Source organism: Oreochromis aureus, linkage group 11 (assembly GCF_013358895.1).
Source record: "Oreochromis aureus strain Israel breed Guangdong linkage group 11, ZZ_aureus, whole genome shotgun sequence".
Lineage (NCBI taxonomy): Eukaryota > Metazoa > Chordata > Actinopteri > Cichliformes > Cichlidae > Oreochromis > Oreochromis aureus.
The window spans coordinates 38,693,289-38,707,553 of NC_052952.1; the positions used below are offsets into that span (position 1 = coordinate 38,693,289).

The window sequence follows — 14,265 nt, forward strand, 5'->3', positions numbered from 1 at the left end:
CTCCAACCTGCCGGGGATCAAACAGTAACAGTACAGAGACTGTGAGCACAGGGAAGCAGGGCAGCTGTGACAGATGTAGAGCTACAAGCTGAAACTATCCTCCATTATTCCGATCGGCGCTGCAGTTTTTATTAAAGCGAATTCCTTTTGATTCGGTTAAGCCAGACTTTGTCCTCCTGGTTTCGTTTGGTCTGCATGAGTTAATTTCATGAAGACGTTTGAATGTTTCTGTCACTTTTGTTATTTATTTTTGATGCTGGAGGTGAAAGTCAGACAGCGACAGTAATAAACGACCCGAGACAGACTTTTATCTTCATTAAATATGATACATGTGAGTTAGACGCAGTTTCTGTTTTCTCTCTCATGAGGTGAAATCTTTGTCTCCTTTGAGGCAGTAATCCATCATTTCATTACCAGCAGCACCAGCAGGACTAACATTAACAGCAGTATTCATCTTTGTTTTTGTTGATTTACTCTTTGAGGTGTTCAGCACTTGTAGATTTTATAAATAAGGAGTCTTGCTTTGTTCTTTTTATTTCATTTCTTCTACTGAAATGTTTTTCTCCTTTCTATTTCACTTTTAGTTGATCGTTGTCTTCATCGTTTTTTTTTTATTTCCCGCCTGTAGTACTGCAGTGTGAACGCAGGGGGCAGCAGCGCGACGTCACCTGGGTTCCCTCTATCTTTAAGGACGCAAACGGGTTTTACGTCATCGGAGAGAGATCCAATCGGTGGTCGCCTCTGCATGAGTCCCCGCCCCGTAGAGAAACCGCCATTACAAAAATCAAAAACACGGAGCTGACAGGTGATCGGCGGCTTGCGCGCAGTTTCGGGAGCAGGTGAGTGTTTCTCAGCTGTTGATCCACTGTTTCTCCGCGGGGCTCCGGAGGCTCGTGTGCGGCTGCGCCGGGCCGGTTTATCGCTCCGCTCGGTGACTGTTGCGCGGCTAACGGCGGCGTTAGCACGCAGTGCTAGCTGCAGCTTTTCGCCGATAAACGGTAACGACAGGTTCACATTTCCCATTCACCTGCGGACCGTCTGCGCACAGGTGATCGCCAGGTGAGCGGGCTCGGCGGTGAGGAGGAAGGAAGCTGCCGGTTAGCACTCAGCCTGTTAGCGGCTAACTGCGCGCCAAGAATCCGCAAAGAGCGAAGAAACAAACAAAAGCCCGCAAAGCTCCCCGAGAGTCAAACCTGAGTGTTTCACACGAGCGCCTGCGCACACGGGGACAGGTGTTCATCCCCCCCCCCCCCAAACACCTGCCGCGTATCATTTCAGCGAACATTCACAGTAAAGTTAAACTGAGCTACAGGCGTTGATGGCTGGTACCCGGGCTGCCAGACTCCGTTCAGAATTCAGCAGATTTTGCAAACAGACGTACCTGCCAGGTACGTCACTGTCTGTTAGTTTCTTATCTCTGGGTGTGATTTTGATGCCGATGCTCTCACCGTTCAAAGAAACTCCTGCATGTCTTCAGTTACACACATGGCAGCACACACCCCTCACAACCTCATGTGTGTGATGCAGTGTACTGCTTCTGATTAGTTCATGAGGAAGAATCCTGATTACATGCCCGCTGGTGTGTGTGTGTGTGTGTGTGTGTGTGTGTGTGTGTGTTTGTTTCTTGCCGCCAGGATTCGTGGCGAGTCGGCAGCAGGTCAGACATGAGTGACGCAGCAGAGGAGGCGATGGACAGCTCTGCGGTGTCTGAGGAGGAGGTGGAGGACCAGCAGGAACCGTCGCAGGAGGACCGGATGAGTCCGAATAAAAGAGGCTCCAAAATCTCAGGTAACTGGGATCAGACGGCGTGAGGGGCTCGGGCCTGTGGGCCGGCTCAGACCAGTGATTTATGTTTGAGTTTGTTTTGGTCGCAGCTGTGGGAGAAATCATCGAAGGGAAACGGGCAAAGAAGACGGTGGAGAGGCTCGACTTCCAGGCGCCGAAGCAAAGAGAGAAGCTCAAGATCGGAGACGGTAAGAGACGGCGGGCCGTGGCCGCCTCCGGTCTCAGTATGACGCGTACGTGTCTGAATGCTGCTGCTGTTTGTCGTTTTCAGGCAGCGGAGATAAATTGGGAGACATTCCTCGCACCAGCTACCAAATCACCAAGATGAAGCCGGCAGACCTGAAACCTCTGCACGCCATCCTGTTCGACAGACCCGGGAAGGTGAGAACGTTTAAACACACGAAACAGAAATCGCTTTTAAAAGCCGGATTACTCAGAGTAAATCCCACTGATGGGTTTCTACTTCCTGCCACCTGCTGCTGTAGCTGAGAGGATCTCTGCCCATGAGTTGGCAACAAACACGTTCACGCTGTGTTTTAGTCTCAGTTTGCAGTGTGCGCCCAACTGAAACTGACGTGGCTCCACGGCGCTCTGACCTGTGTGCTGACCGTGTCAGGTGATCGGGCTGACTCTGAGCGCTGTTCCTTCTTTTTCAGATGGCGACGATAAAGAAGAACCTGCGGCTGTTCAACGGCTTTGCCTTTGATGCTGACAGCGAGCAGTTTGCCAAAAAACGGGAAAAGCTTCTCAAGTAAGTGTGCGCTCAGTGTTTCCATGACGGTAACTTACAGACAGAAGGTCAGAGGTCACGCAGCGGCTTGGTGCTTTAACGTGAGGTGGAGATTCGTGGTGGCGAGCTGTAAATCTGTGTGCTTGGGCGGGACGCCCCACGGATAATGCTGTTTAAACATTCAGCGACCTGTTGACCTTCATTCAAACAAAGGGTTGCTGGTTCGATTCCAGCTGGAGACTTGATTTATGAGTTTAAAACTGCCAAATCAAACATGGAGTCTCAGACGTGACCTGTGACTTATCACCTGAGCTGTGTGTCCACAAAGCTCCATCCATCCCCTGGGGGGGCGGAGCCTATCCACTAGGGCTGCACAATTAATCGTTAGAAAATCGCGATCTCAATTCATACTTATGTGCGATCTCATTTCCAAATGACAACGATTTTTTTAAAAAAAGAAAGAGAAAAAAAAAAAAAAAGAAGATGATGATTGTACCGCATTTTGATCCGGGACATAATCTGCATGAACAAGCAGAACAAACAAGCGCTCACTCTTCCTGGTCAACAAATTACAAGGGCGGAGCCTGATACCACGTAATACCGAAGCCAGCTGGCAGGGAAAAAACAACGGAGAGCACGTGAGAGATGACGAAGCTGTAAAGGCCAAGAAAGTGACAGGAGAAAATCCGTCCCCGTCAACCACATCAATAACGGGAACCTTATACAGCGCTTCCCCATACCCGTCGAACTCCCGCAGGCACAAAGAAATTACGGAGGCTATCACTTATGACCTGGCTAAAGATATGGCTCCCATCAACACTGTGCAAAACGAGGGATTTAGGAAAATGATCAACACCCTAGACAAACGCTACACAGTGCCGTCCCACAACTATTTTTCAAATGTTGCACTACCTGCTCTATACACGCAGTGTCGAGCAACGGTGGAGACAGAATTACAAGCAGTACAACATTTTGCGGCAACCACAAAATGTGAGACATTTATTGTTTTTATGTTCAGTCTCAACTGTTATGAAGTTGATGTGCAGTTAATAAGTGCAATAAATATTTATACTGGAAAAGAAAATCGTGAGAGAATCATGATCTCAATTCTAAGCAAAAAAATCGTGATTCTCATTTTATGCAAAATCGTGCAGCCCTACTATCCACAGTAACCATAGGGTGAGAGGCAGAGTACACCTGGACAGGTCTCCAGTCTGTCACAGGGCGTTTTTATTACCACAATATGTGATGTATTACTGCAGTGCTACCACTGCACCCCCCAAATATGAGTACAGAGGAGTCCACAGAGCAGACCTCCTGCTCTGCGTCACGCCATGCCCAGCAAACACCCACTCCACTCAGGCATCTTCAGCTGCGTGTCTGAGCACGCTCAGAGCCGGAGAGCCGTCGCATGGAGCGGTGACCTCTGAGAGTTGGACTTTAACGCGGCGGGCAGCGAGATCGATTAAAAAAAACCCGTTTCGCAAAACCTTCATCTGTCCAGCTAACCGCTGACTCTCTCCGTGCAGGAACTCAAACTTCACAAACAGCAAGCTGAAGGTGGTCTGCAGCGTGCTGGATCTGGAGAAGAAAGGAACCCACTCGGACCTGGTGGATCGGATCCTGACCTTCCTCACCGCACCGAAGAACAGTGGCAAGGTGAGCTGAGCTACCTGTGGTGCCGAGACTCACCTGGAGCTGAACTTTTCAGTTTTTATAAAACGTGTCCCCTGACCTTCGGCAGCGGCTACCACTGAAGAAGAAGAGGAAATCGAAGAAGAAGCTGTCGGGCGACGACTCGATGGCGAAGAAGAAGAAGAGCAAAACCAAAACCGCCAGCTCGTCGTCCAGCCCCAAGAAGTCCAAAATAGGAAGCAAGTCCAAAGCCATCGTCATGGACTCGAGCAGCGACGAGGACGACGACGAGGAAGACGAGAAGGTGGGAGCTTCGGCAGAGGCGGAAGGATCGGACGCCGAGGACAAACCATCAGAGAAGGAGGAGGAGGAGCAGTCCGACAAGTCAGAGGAATCGGCGGAGGAGGAGGAGGTGAGCATAGAGCGAAGCAGGTGGAGCTGAAGGTGATCAGCTGACAGGAAACCGCCTGACCTGTGTGTGTGTGTTTCAGTCCAAGTCCAGCAGAGGGAGTAAACGACCACGGACACCAGCGAAGAAGACCGGTCCTCCCAAAAAGCGATCAAAGAAGGAAGTTTCTGATGAGTCGGAGTCAGACGCCGACAGCGACCCCGATGAGAAGGTAAACACACTAGTGGGCCTAATAAAGTGGCACATGTCGGGGCTGCTGAGGAGGTTACTGAAGTTCTTCTTCTGTGGTGCTTCATCTGATCCGTTTCTTCCCTCGTTTCCTTCGGCATGCTTTAACAGAGATCTAGGGGTCAAAGGTCACACAGTCAAGTAACAGCCTGACGCTCAGAGAACACTGTGACGCCCTCGGCTGGTTTAAATGATACAGCGCTGTGGTGATGTCACCACACTGCTGCAGGGATATGGGGGGAGAGCAGGAAGTATGGACTATTCAGCTTCCTGCCATCATCATTTTACAGTCCTGTAGGTGATTCGAGGTCTCGGAGCTCCTTCAGGTGAGCTCGGGCTGATGATGATGGAGGATGTGACGCAGGTTTGATCCACAATCTTTGAATCGGTCCGACGCAGCTGAAGCTTCCTCACATGTTACAAACGCATCTTCATCCTGGACCATGGACCACATCCTCCTCCACCAGCTGTCTGTGACCATCCTCTCTCTCGGCTGTGAGCGTCTGCAGAGCCGATGGCGGCAGCTGTAACAGCCATAGTAGTGCGGTGTCTCCTTAAGACAGCCTAAGTTGATGTGTGGTGATGTCACGAGTGCCCTCTGTAGAGTGGGAGAAGCGTGCTTGCACACCTCGTGTGTTTACCTCACTAACTCAAAGTAACGTTACGGGTTGTATGAACTCTGCTCGCTTCATGTATGATGAGACTGCAGCCGTTCAGTCAGGCTTGTAATGTTGGTGTTTAATAAAGGACAAGCACTGTGGAATTGCCACTGACAGTGGTCGCGAGCTTCAGACTGTCCTGCTGAGTGTTTCTGCTGCCTCGTCCTCTAACCACTGAATACATGATGATGATTTCTTTTCCAGCCCAGGAAGAAGAAAGCCGCTGCAGCCAAACCTGCAGCCAAGACCAAGAAGGCGGACAGCAGCAGCCACCGCAGGAACAACACCAACACAGGTGAGCTCATCTCATCGATCAGTGTGATTGGTGGTCAGGAGGTCTGCAGCGTCGCTGCGGCATCACGCTCTCACGCTCGTGTTGATCACGGGTGTGGACCCGTGGGTCCGATGCAGGTAGCTCAGAGATTACACACAGTTTGCAGGTAAAACCATAAATTTATGTTTCACAGCGAAGCGCTTGCTGAGCCTTTAGGTGACAGCCGTCGACCTCATTACCAAAATAAGAGCCCTCAGAAACGAGGCAGCTGAAGGTGTGACGAAGGCTTCCTGTTCTGATGTTCACCCAGGCTTGCCCAGAATGTCCTGATTGGTCAGAATAACTGAGTCAGAGTTTAGTTCCTAATGAATTGGCCACTGCGTGTGTCGGAGCGACCTCCACAATGAGGACGATGATGTCAGAGACCTGGCTGTAAATCTCCTGTTCTTCTTCTTCATGTGTTTCTCCGTGGCTCGCTGTCGCCGTGCAGCAGAGGACAGCTCGGACGACGACGAGCCGCTCATCAAGATGGTGAAGAAGGGGCCAAGTGACGAGCAGCTGAAGGAGACGGTGCAGAGTCTGCTGAAGGAGGCCAACCTGGAGGAGATGACCATGAAGCAGATCTGCCAGAGGGTCAGTCTCCCTGCTTGTTGTGTTACCATGGTTACAGATGCTGAGCAGCTTCTTGTCTTTGGTCACCTTCAAGCTGCAGCAGCTGTCCAAACATGTGGCTCGTGGGCCCACAAAAGGCCTATACACACACACACAGTCTCGGGTATTCATAACTTGTGGGAACATCTGACATAATGCTTTCCCCCCCTCACCCTCCCCTCACCCTAACTCAACTGTAACCCTGACACTAAAACCACACTTTGAGTCTCAGACATGCCTTCAGACTTGTGGGGACGGACACGTTGGTCCCCAAAAGCTGACTAAGGGGGTCAGTTCAGACGTACAGTGAAGGGGGGGGGGGTTAGTTTGTGTTCTGTGTGTGTGTGTGTGTGTGTGTGTGTGTGTGTGTCATGTCACAGCTGTTTGTCTGACGGTGAAGCGTGACGCTCTCTGTTCCAGGTGTTTGACACGTACCCAGAGCACGACCTGAGCACCAAGAAGGACTTTATCAAACAGACTGTCAAATCTGTGAGTGTACACACACACACACACACACACACTGTTCTTCCTGATGGTGTGGGGACATCAGCGCAGTGCTTTACTGTCCACAGTGTGTTAAAGAGCAGCAACTGGTCAGAGGCGTGTCTGCCACAGGCTTCATCTCTGAGCATTTGCTGCATGGTGTGGGTCACATGTTTGTGCATGTCGTTGCTCAAAACAAGTACTCTATTACACAGAATACTCATTACATTACTCGTTACATAGTCTGTAATTATCGTCTAACAATATAAACTGAGCAACAGTCGCACACACCGACACAGAGCCCTGTCGTGATGACGACATGCACACAAAGAGACTTTAAAGTGGTCGTCACGGTGATTGTGAAACAATCGCAGGTGCAGGCGGGGCTGCAGCCTGACTGCTCACCTGTGTTACCTGCTGAAGCTCCAGCCCCGCTCATCAGCCAACAGGAGATCAGCTGATGTATTCTCAGGTTACCGTCCTCCTCGATGTCAGGTTAATATTTACAGGTGAATAGAAATGTTTTGTTTTCTGTTGAGGTGAAATGCTTCTCACATACAGGAAGTTGTAGATTGAAGCCACGCTTTGTTGATAATTGGACCAAATCTTTCTTGATGAACTGCAATTAATAGTCATTTGTAAAACACTCATTAATACTTAAACATCACAGACATTACGTACAGTATTTATTGACAGCAGGAAGTGTCTGTTGTGGGCTTTTATTGTGAAGGGTAAGGAGGAAAAGGGTTTGCTGATGTCCAGCAGGGTCATATTAGAGCAGCTTCATCTTCCTGTTTCTTTAAAAACAAAACAGGAAGCGAGGCGGCACGTCACCGTGTTTATCAAAAACACACGTGATATGTCAGAAACGATTTGATTGGCTGCTGCGTGTGGACACGTTTCTCATCCTGCAGCCACCTGAGCCTCCAAAATCCAGCTCACCACCGAGCAGACACTCGCTGTCACTGTTCAGTCTGCAAACAGGAAGTTCACAAACCGCTGTCATGTGTTGTTTTTCACTTTGTTTCTTTACGTTCATGTACAGAACTGTGCAAAAGTCTTGAGCCCCCTCCATTGCTTTATATTTGGCTTCTGGGCAGTCAGACTAATCTCTGAAGTGCTAATAATTCTTTAGCTTGTATGCGACCTCTGACCTTTGACCCATCTGAGGACAAACCATTGAAGCAGTGTAGCATCACCCTGCACGTCCTCACGCTGAGCTGAAGGATCAAACATGCAAACTCTGTATTTACACGTGTGAAATCGTGCAGCTGTTCTAACACATGGGGCGGCTCAAGACTTTTGCACAGTACTGCAGCCATTGAACCATCAGAGCACAGACCCTGCCAGTTGGTGACCCCGCCTCTGCCACGCAGCGGTGCATCATGGGAGCGGCGAGGGTTCGGGGTGCTCTGGTCTCACAGGTGAACTCTGCAGGTGTTCCTCAGCTGTGTTTTCTCTCGTGCCTCCTCACAGCTCATCACATGAAGACGTGAAGGGAACGACGTCGGCGAGCAGCTCCTCCCACCCCACGTCTGCTTTCTTTTATATACAACGTTTTTTTTTTTTATTCCTGCGTGGAGCTCTCACGTGAACTCATCACCGTTGTATCACCCGCCATCGAGTCCAGAGCAGAAGCTGTTTGTTTGATGCTTGAGGAGCAGGAAGTAAAGAGAGCGTGACTCTGGGAGAGCCGAGCTCTGGTCTCTGGTTGTTGTAGTCGAAGCTTTTCTCGAGTTTTCTTCTGTCATTTTGTTCTTGTTTGAATCTTCTGACATGTGCTCAAAAACTTTCTGATTAAAATTCTACCTTTTTTCAACAAGCTGGTCTCTGAGCGCTTTCTAACCCACCAACACCTCACAGGCTCCTCACGGGGGGTGGGGGGTCCAAGGGCCGATGTCCTGCAGGTTTTAGATGTGTCCTTGACCCAACACAGTTGATTTAAATGGCTAAACAACCTTCTCGATGTGTTGTGAAATTGAGAGAGATCTAAAACCTGCGGGACACCGGCCCTTGGAGTCCCCCACCCTGAGCGTTCATCAGCAGTGAAAGTGTAGCTGCGGTTTCCAGAGCTGTGAAAGACGATCCACCAATCCTCTGACACAGTCTTCATCAGCAGAAATCTCTGTGGTTTGGATCCTGCTGTGATCACCCATCGTGTGTTTATGGCTTTGTAAACATCTGGAGCATCAAACATTATTGAGACGTCATTTGGTTATTCACACGTGTTAACTGTGGAGCGCTCTTTCATTTTCACTCAGGTCCTTTATGGATCTCAAACCAAGGAGATCGTTACCACACTCACAGCTGTGATTATTTTATTAGCTTTTACTTGACAGTGAAACACAAACAGCTCCTGCTGCTCGCTGGCATTCATTGATGAATCACAGATCAGCATCCTCAGCTTCCCGTTACAGGAAGCAGAGCAAACAACACCGCAGGTGAAGAGACAACCTGAGTCCAGCTGTGGTAGGACGAGAGGAGTCGGGTGACAGGTCACGCTGTGTGTGTGTGTGTGTGTGTGTGTGTGAGAGAGAGAGGGGTGCCTGCTTTTGAGGATTTTGCATCATAGCTCAGTGGCGCCACCTGGTGACAACATGACGTCAGTGTTCAGAATGAAGCCTGGATGGCAGTATTGGGGTCACACATGCTGTGACAAACACAAATCATTCCATCGGTTTATGAAACTTCATCAGCGAGGGACAGACTCGATGACGAGCAGCTGTTCACTCATCACCATCATCATCAGTCCTGTTAGTACGTGGGCAGCTGCTGGCATTTATGTTTATATGTAAGGCTAACATCTCATATTTACTGCATACAGTGTTACCATGGAGACGCTTTGGAAGTAGATGTTACTCTGATACAAGCTGTGTCCCAAAACCTAGGCCACATCCTTCGGAGGACCCAGCCTTCGCGGTCTACGTGGGCCGGGTCCTTCGAAGACTGAGAAGGCCGGAAGTGCGAGGCTGTGAAATGGGACGGTCTAGCCTTCAGATTTGCGTCACCGCTGTCTCGGTGGAGTTTAATGAACTCGGCCGTTTGCTCCTTGCTATCTAAAATATAACAGGACACTGGCGTAAATTCTCGACCGTCTCACACTTCTGTTTAATCAGTTTTCTGTTTGACGTTTATTCAGCTGTGTGAAAACCCCGTAGGAACCCTCCCGATGGATTAATAAAGTTTTATTTTATCTAATAATTTAATAACTTTGATCTCAGCCAAACTGATTTACTCCGGAACAAATAAAACACCAAAAAAAGCCAAACAATTACATTTTTAAGTTATCCGAGTGACTTATATATCATGTTTAACCTGAGTAGCGAACGAGCGGGGTCTGAAAATGATGAAGCCGGGAGTCTGCTGCTCTCGCTGGCTTGAGTGATCATTGAACCCCCCGGCTTGCTATTGAGCGGGTGGGTAACAGACGTCTCCGAAAACGTCGGCGCACTTTTGCAAATATGCGATGTCTTGATAAACCAAGCAGATATTTGAAATTTACACTGCTACTTTCTTGCCTGAAAATATGTTAAACGTTTATTTTGTGACCCAGAAAGATTAATAGGAGTAAATTGCTGCACTAGTGAATTAGACTAACTATTCACTTTAGCTAAAGTTATTAAGTTCGCTAAAGAGTTGGGATGCTGTGTAAGACATAAATAAAGCTCAAATACAAAGGTTTGGACACCGTTTTGCATGTTTCCTTACTGTAGGGGTCTCTGCAAGCATACAGGGCTCTGACAGGGTACAAGATGACAACTTTGGAATTCTACTAGAAACAGTCGATCATATTTGTTTGTCAAAGCTAAATCCAGGGCAAACTAGGCTAAATTAGCGTTTTTAGCTAACAGCTACAATAAGCATAAAAGTTACTGTACGGCTATCAATTGTTAACATGACGCTTGTTCTTATACATGTAATACATTTATTACCAACCTGAGAGTTTATCCGCTGGTCATTCGACATGACGAATGACTTCTGAAGTCTTAATTCAGCTCAAGACGCTGTAGATTCCGTCAGTAACACTTTCGGTCCGCTAGTAAAACGTAGTTCTATTAATCTGCGCTCGATTACTCTTGAACCGGAACCGGATGTAAGTTCCAAAAAACTGAATTTTGGAACTGAAATAGGGTTAGGGTTAGAACTGAAACTGAATGGTGAGAAGTGAATCTGAAATTATTCGAAAGCTGAATTTTTAAAGGATAAAATGCAGTTTCAAAGCAAATGAATTCATTTTCAATATATAAAATTCAATTTCAATTTAGTGATGATCATTTTCAAACCATAAATTCAATTTCAAATTAGACTAATTCAAATTCAGTTTTCAAAAGCATTTATTCAAGTTACAATTCAGATTCAATCTGAGCAATTCAAATTCAAATTGAACTTATTCAAATTCAGTTTCTGATGGCGCAGATTTCTGCCCATACATTCTCGCCTGAAAATATGTTCAAAGTTTATTTTGTGACCCAGAAAGATTAATAAGAGTAATATTAAAACTTTGTAGCGGCCGCCATTGTTGGAAACTGGAATTGGCCGGACCGCGCTATGAATTCTGGGGGGGCTGACGGGCTGAGGAGTGTTGCCATGGTGATGGGTGAAGCGGTCAGAAAGCTGCAGAAGAAGAAACCTGAGCCGACATCAGACCCTAAACTGTTTTGACCAATCATGGCTGGGCGGGCAGCCTTTGTCTCTGAGAGGACGTCAAATTCTAACGTTTTAATAATGAAAAGTTGAGACGGTTCTTTGTGTCAGCTGAACTGAAGCTTCAGAAAGACAAACAGAATCGCTCTGAAAACTTTGTAGACCCACTGAAGCGTCACTGAACTGTGATGTTCGGTCGATTGTTAAAAAAGACCAAGAACAAAAGCTGAAGGATTACATAAAATAAATCCTGTACAATGTTTCTCACAACTGATCAAAAACAAAGCAAAAAATGGGGACGTTTCCTTCTATTTAGTGTCTTTTTGAATATATAGTTGAGAATAAAAGATGCAGTCCTGACTGCTTTATGATTTGGAGACAGTTTGATGGTGTGGGGCTTTCCTGTTCAGAACCATTAGTGAATAAGAAATTTGGCCCCAAAAAATTAAATTAATTAAAAATAAAGACGAGTTTATGCTGTAGTCCTGAAGACCTCTTTCCACAACAACTGAGAGTCACTTTTGTGTGTGAGGTCGTTGTACCAGGGTCACCTGTGCAGAAGTTTAAAGCACACTGCGTTCACCTTGTTGGGTAGAAGGACACTGTGCAGAAGCCCCGCCTCCTTCCACTTCATGCCAGAGACGAGGCGATCCCAACAGAAGACTGCATGTGGCAGAGAAACTCTGTTTCTAAGCTCTGATGTCTGAGTTATTACCGAAGACTTGTTTATAAAATGAGTAAATGTCGCAGCGCAGGTTCACCTGGAGACGCCCGCTGCCTCTAACAACCACCGATGTGGAGGAACGATCACTGTAGGAGAGTTTAAAAGGTCATCAGCAGAGGTTTGACAAAGATTGGAGCTTTATAGATTTTCATAAAAGGTGCTGGGAAATAAAATAATAATTATCCGTAAGTAAGTAAGTCATTAATATTTAACAGTTGTATTTTTCAGGGCATTAAATCTTCTTTGGTAAATGGACTGATTCTTATACAACACGCCACATTCACCCACGCACGGTGTTCTATGGTTTTAGGTGCTCACTAACCAGCACTCACACTGATGGATGCATCAGAGAGCAACCTGTGGTTATGACCAGGGGGGTCAGGGATCGAACCACCGATCAGTAGGTGACCTGCTCGACCTCCTGAGCTGCAGCAGTAATGTCTTTGTGACCGCTGTTCTCTGGATCTGATTAAAGAACCTTTAAGATCATCGAGGTTCATTTGCAGCCAGTTCGTGTTGTTCAAGATCTGTTTAGGATCATTCGAGCAAAGATAAAAAGACTTGAAATTATTTTCATCTCTTCACCCAAATTTTCTTAAAAAAAAAAAAACATTCAAAGTTTTAAAGTTCCTTTTTTAGCTTTGCTCCAGTATTTTTAACCATCTTTCTCTTTGAACTTTTTCATATTATAAATTATAATATGAAAAAGTTTCACAGTTTATTATAATTCATAATAAACTGTGAAATTACCAGTGAGACGATTTGCCGACGCAGCCTGGTTGAAGACACGAGTCTGAATGCTGTTCCAGCACAGGTGCTCGAGGCCTACAGCAGCGGGAGATCTGGGAACATTTGGGAAAACTGTAGAGTTTGTGGAAAAAAGTCTTTCTTCTAGTTTTGGCTTCCTCTCTTTCTACATCTTATGTGGCGAGATTGAATACTGAGAACACTGCAGCAGCTTCCTACGCGAGCGGCGAGCAGAACGACCAAGGCCACCCTTATGGTTCATCCATCATGTCCATGTTTGTCCCTTCAGGCTGAAGCGATGTGGTCTCCCTCAGGGATGCTTTAGTGATCTGAGGGACAACGCCATTGAAGGACTTGGAAATGTGAACTGGAGATTGTCAGGTACCAAAGAACGCTGCTGAGAGTGAAGAACATCAAAACAGATGAGTTCAATGTTCCCACGCTATCATTCTGCAACGTCACAGAGAAAGGCTGTGGTTTCTTGGCCTCCGGACTGAAGTCCGACCCTGGACCTGCGAGTCTGGAGTGAAGCTTCAGTGAAGTTGAACGCCTACCTCAGCTGTTTGTCTCCTCACCACAGTGCACAACATTGGTTTACATCAGGCCCGAGGCTGATGAACAAGAGTGTCTCTACATCACTTTCCATGAAGGTTTGTCAGGTTACCATCTTTAAACGTGTTTTTAAGATGTAACTTAAGACTGATCGTTCTCAGTGGGTCTGACTCACTCATCAATAATACCTGTTAAAAATAGGTGTAATGTACATAAGCGCAGGAAGTATGAGCGGGAGCAGAAGAAGTCAAGACTTTTTCCACAAACTCAAGTTTTCACAAAGTTCCAACATCTCAACCCATCCTCCGTGTGTCAGGCTGCGACAGCCGCGCCAAAACCGCCATGGCAGGCGAAAGACTGTGACGTAGCATGGGATGTGAAAGTCATCACGTGACACTCACAACACAAGCAACGTGGCGAGCACAAAGACGGCGCCGTCACTCGTCTGTGTCCGGCCTTCACATTACTGCCATCTTGTGCCTGCAGTCGGCTGTTGTCGTTGAAAGCTGTGCTTATCTCTGTATGGATGGGTCCATCCCAGCTGAGAGGCGGGACCTTTGGATAAACTGGAGGTGTTTGACTGTAAACTGGTGGAAGTGTGCGAGTGATCTCTGACATCAGCTACAATCTGCACTTCCTGTGGAAACACAGCTAGCATTAGCATTAGCAAGGAAGCAAAGTTTAATTTAAGATGATTTCATTTTTTCACTTGAATTTCTCAGATATCCAGTTACTCACATCACA

General features: G+C 47.2%; 1 protein-coding gene across 2 annotated transcripts; it reads left to right on the plus strand.

The window, feature by feature from the left end:
- Nucleotides 1-704: 704 nt before the first annotated feature.
- Nucleotides 705-8,676, plus strand: dek (DEK proto-oncogene). 2 transcript variants are annotated; one of them, XM_031749369.2, is made up of 12 exons: nt 705-839; nt 1,635-1,788; nt 1,875-1,973; nt 2,057-2,166; nt 2,442-2,536; nt 4,045-4,174; nt 4,260-4,562; nt 4,642-4,770; nt 5,651-5,741; nt 6,211-6,353; nt 6,792-6,860; nt 8,331-8,676. In XM_031749369.2, exons 2-12 carry the CDS (start codon nt 1,665-1,667, stop codon nt 8,340-8,342), a joined length of 1,305 nt encoding a protein of 434 aa, XP_031605229.1. In that variant the 5' UTR covers nt 705-839; nt 1,635-1,664; the 3' UTR covers nt 8,343-8,676. The 2 variants fall into 2 exon arrangements, with proteins under 2 accessions (XP_031605229.1, XP_031605238.1); XM_031749378.2 differs by having other exon boundaries at nt 6,214-6,353.
- Nucleotides 8,677-14,265: the final 5,589 nt, after the last annotated feature.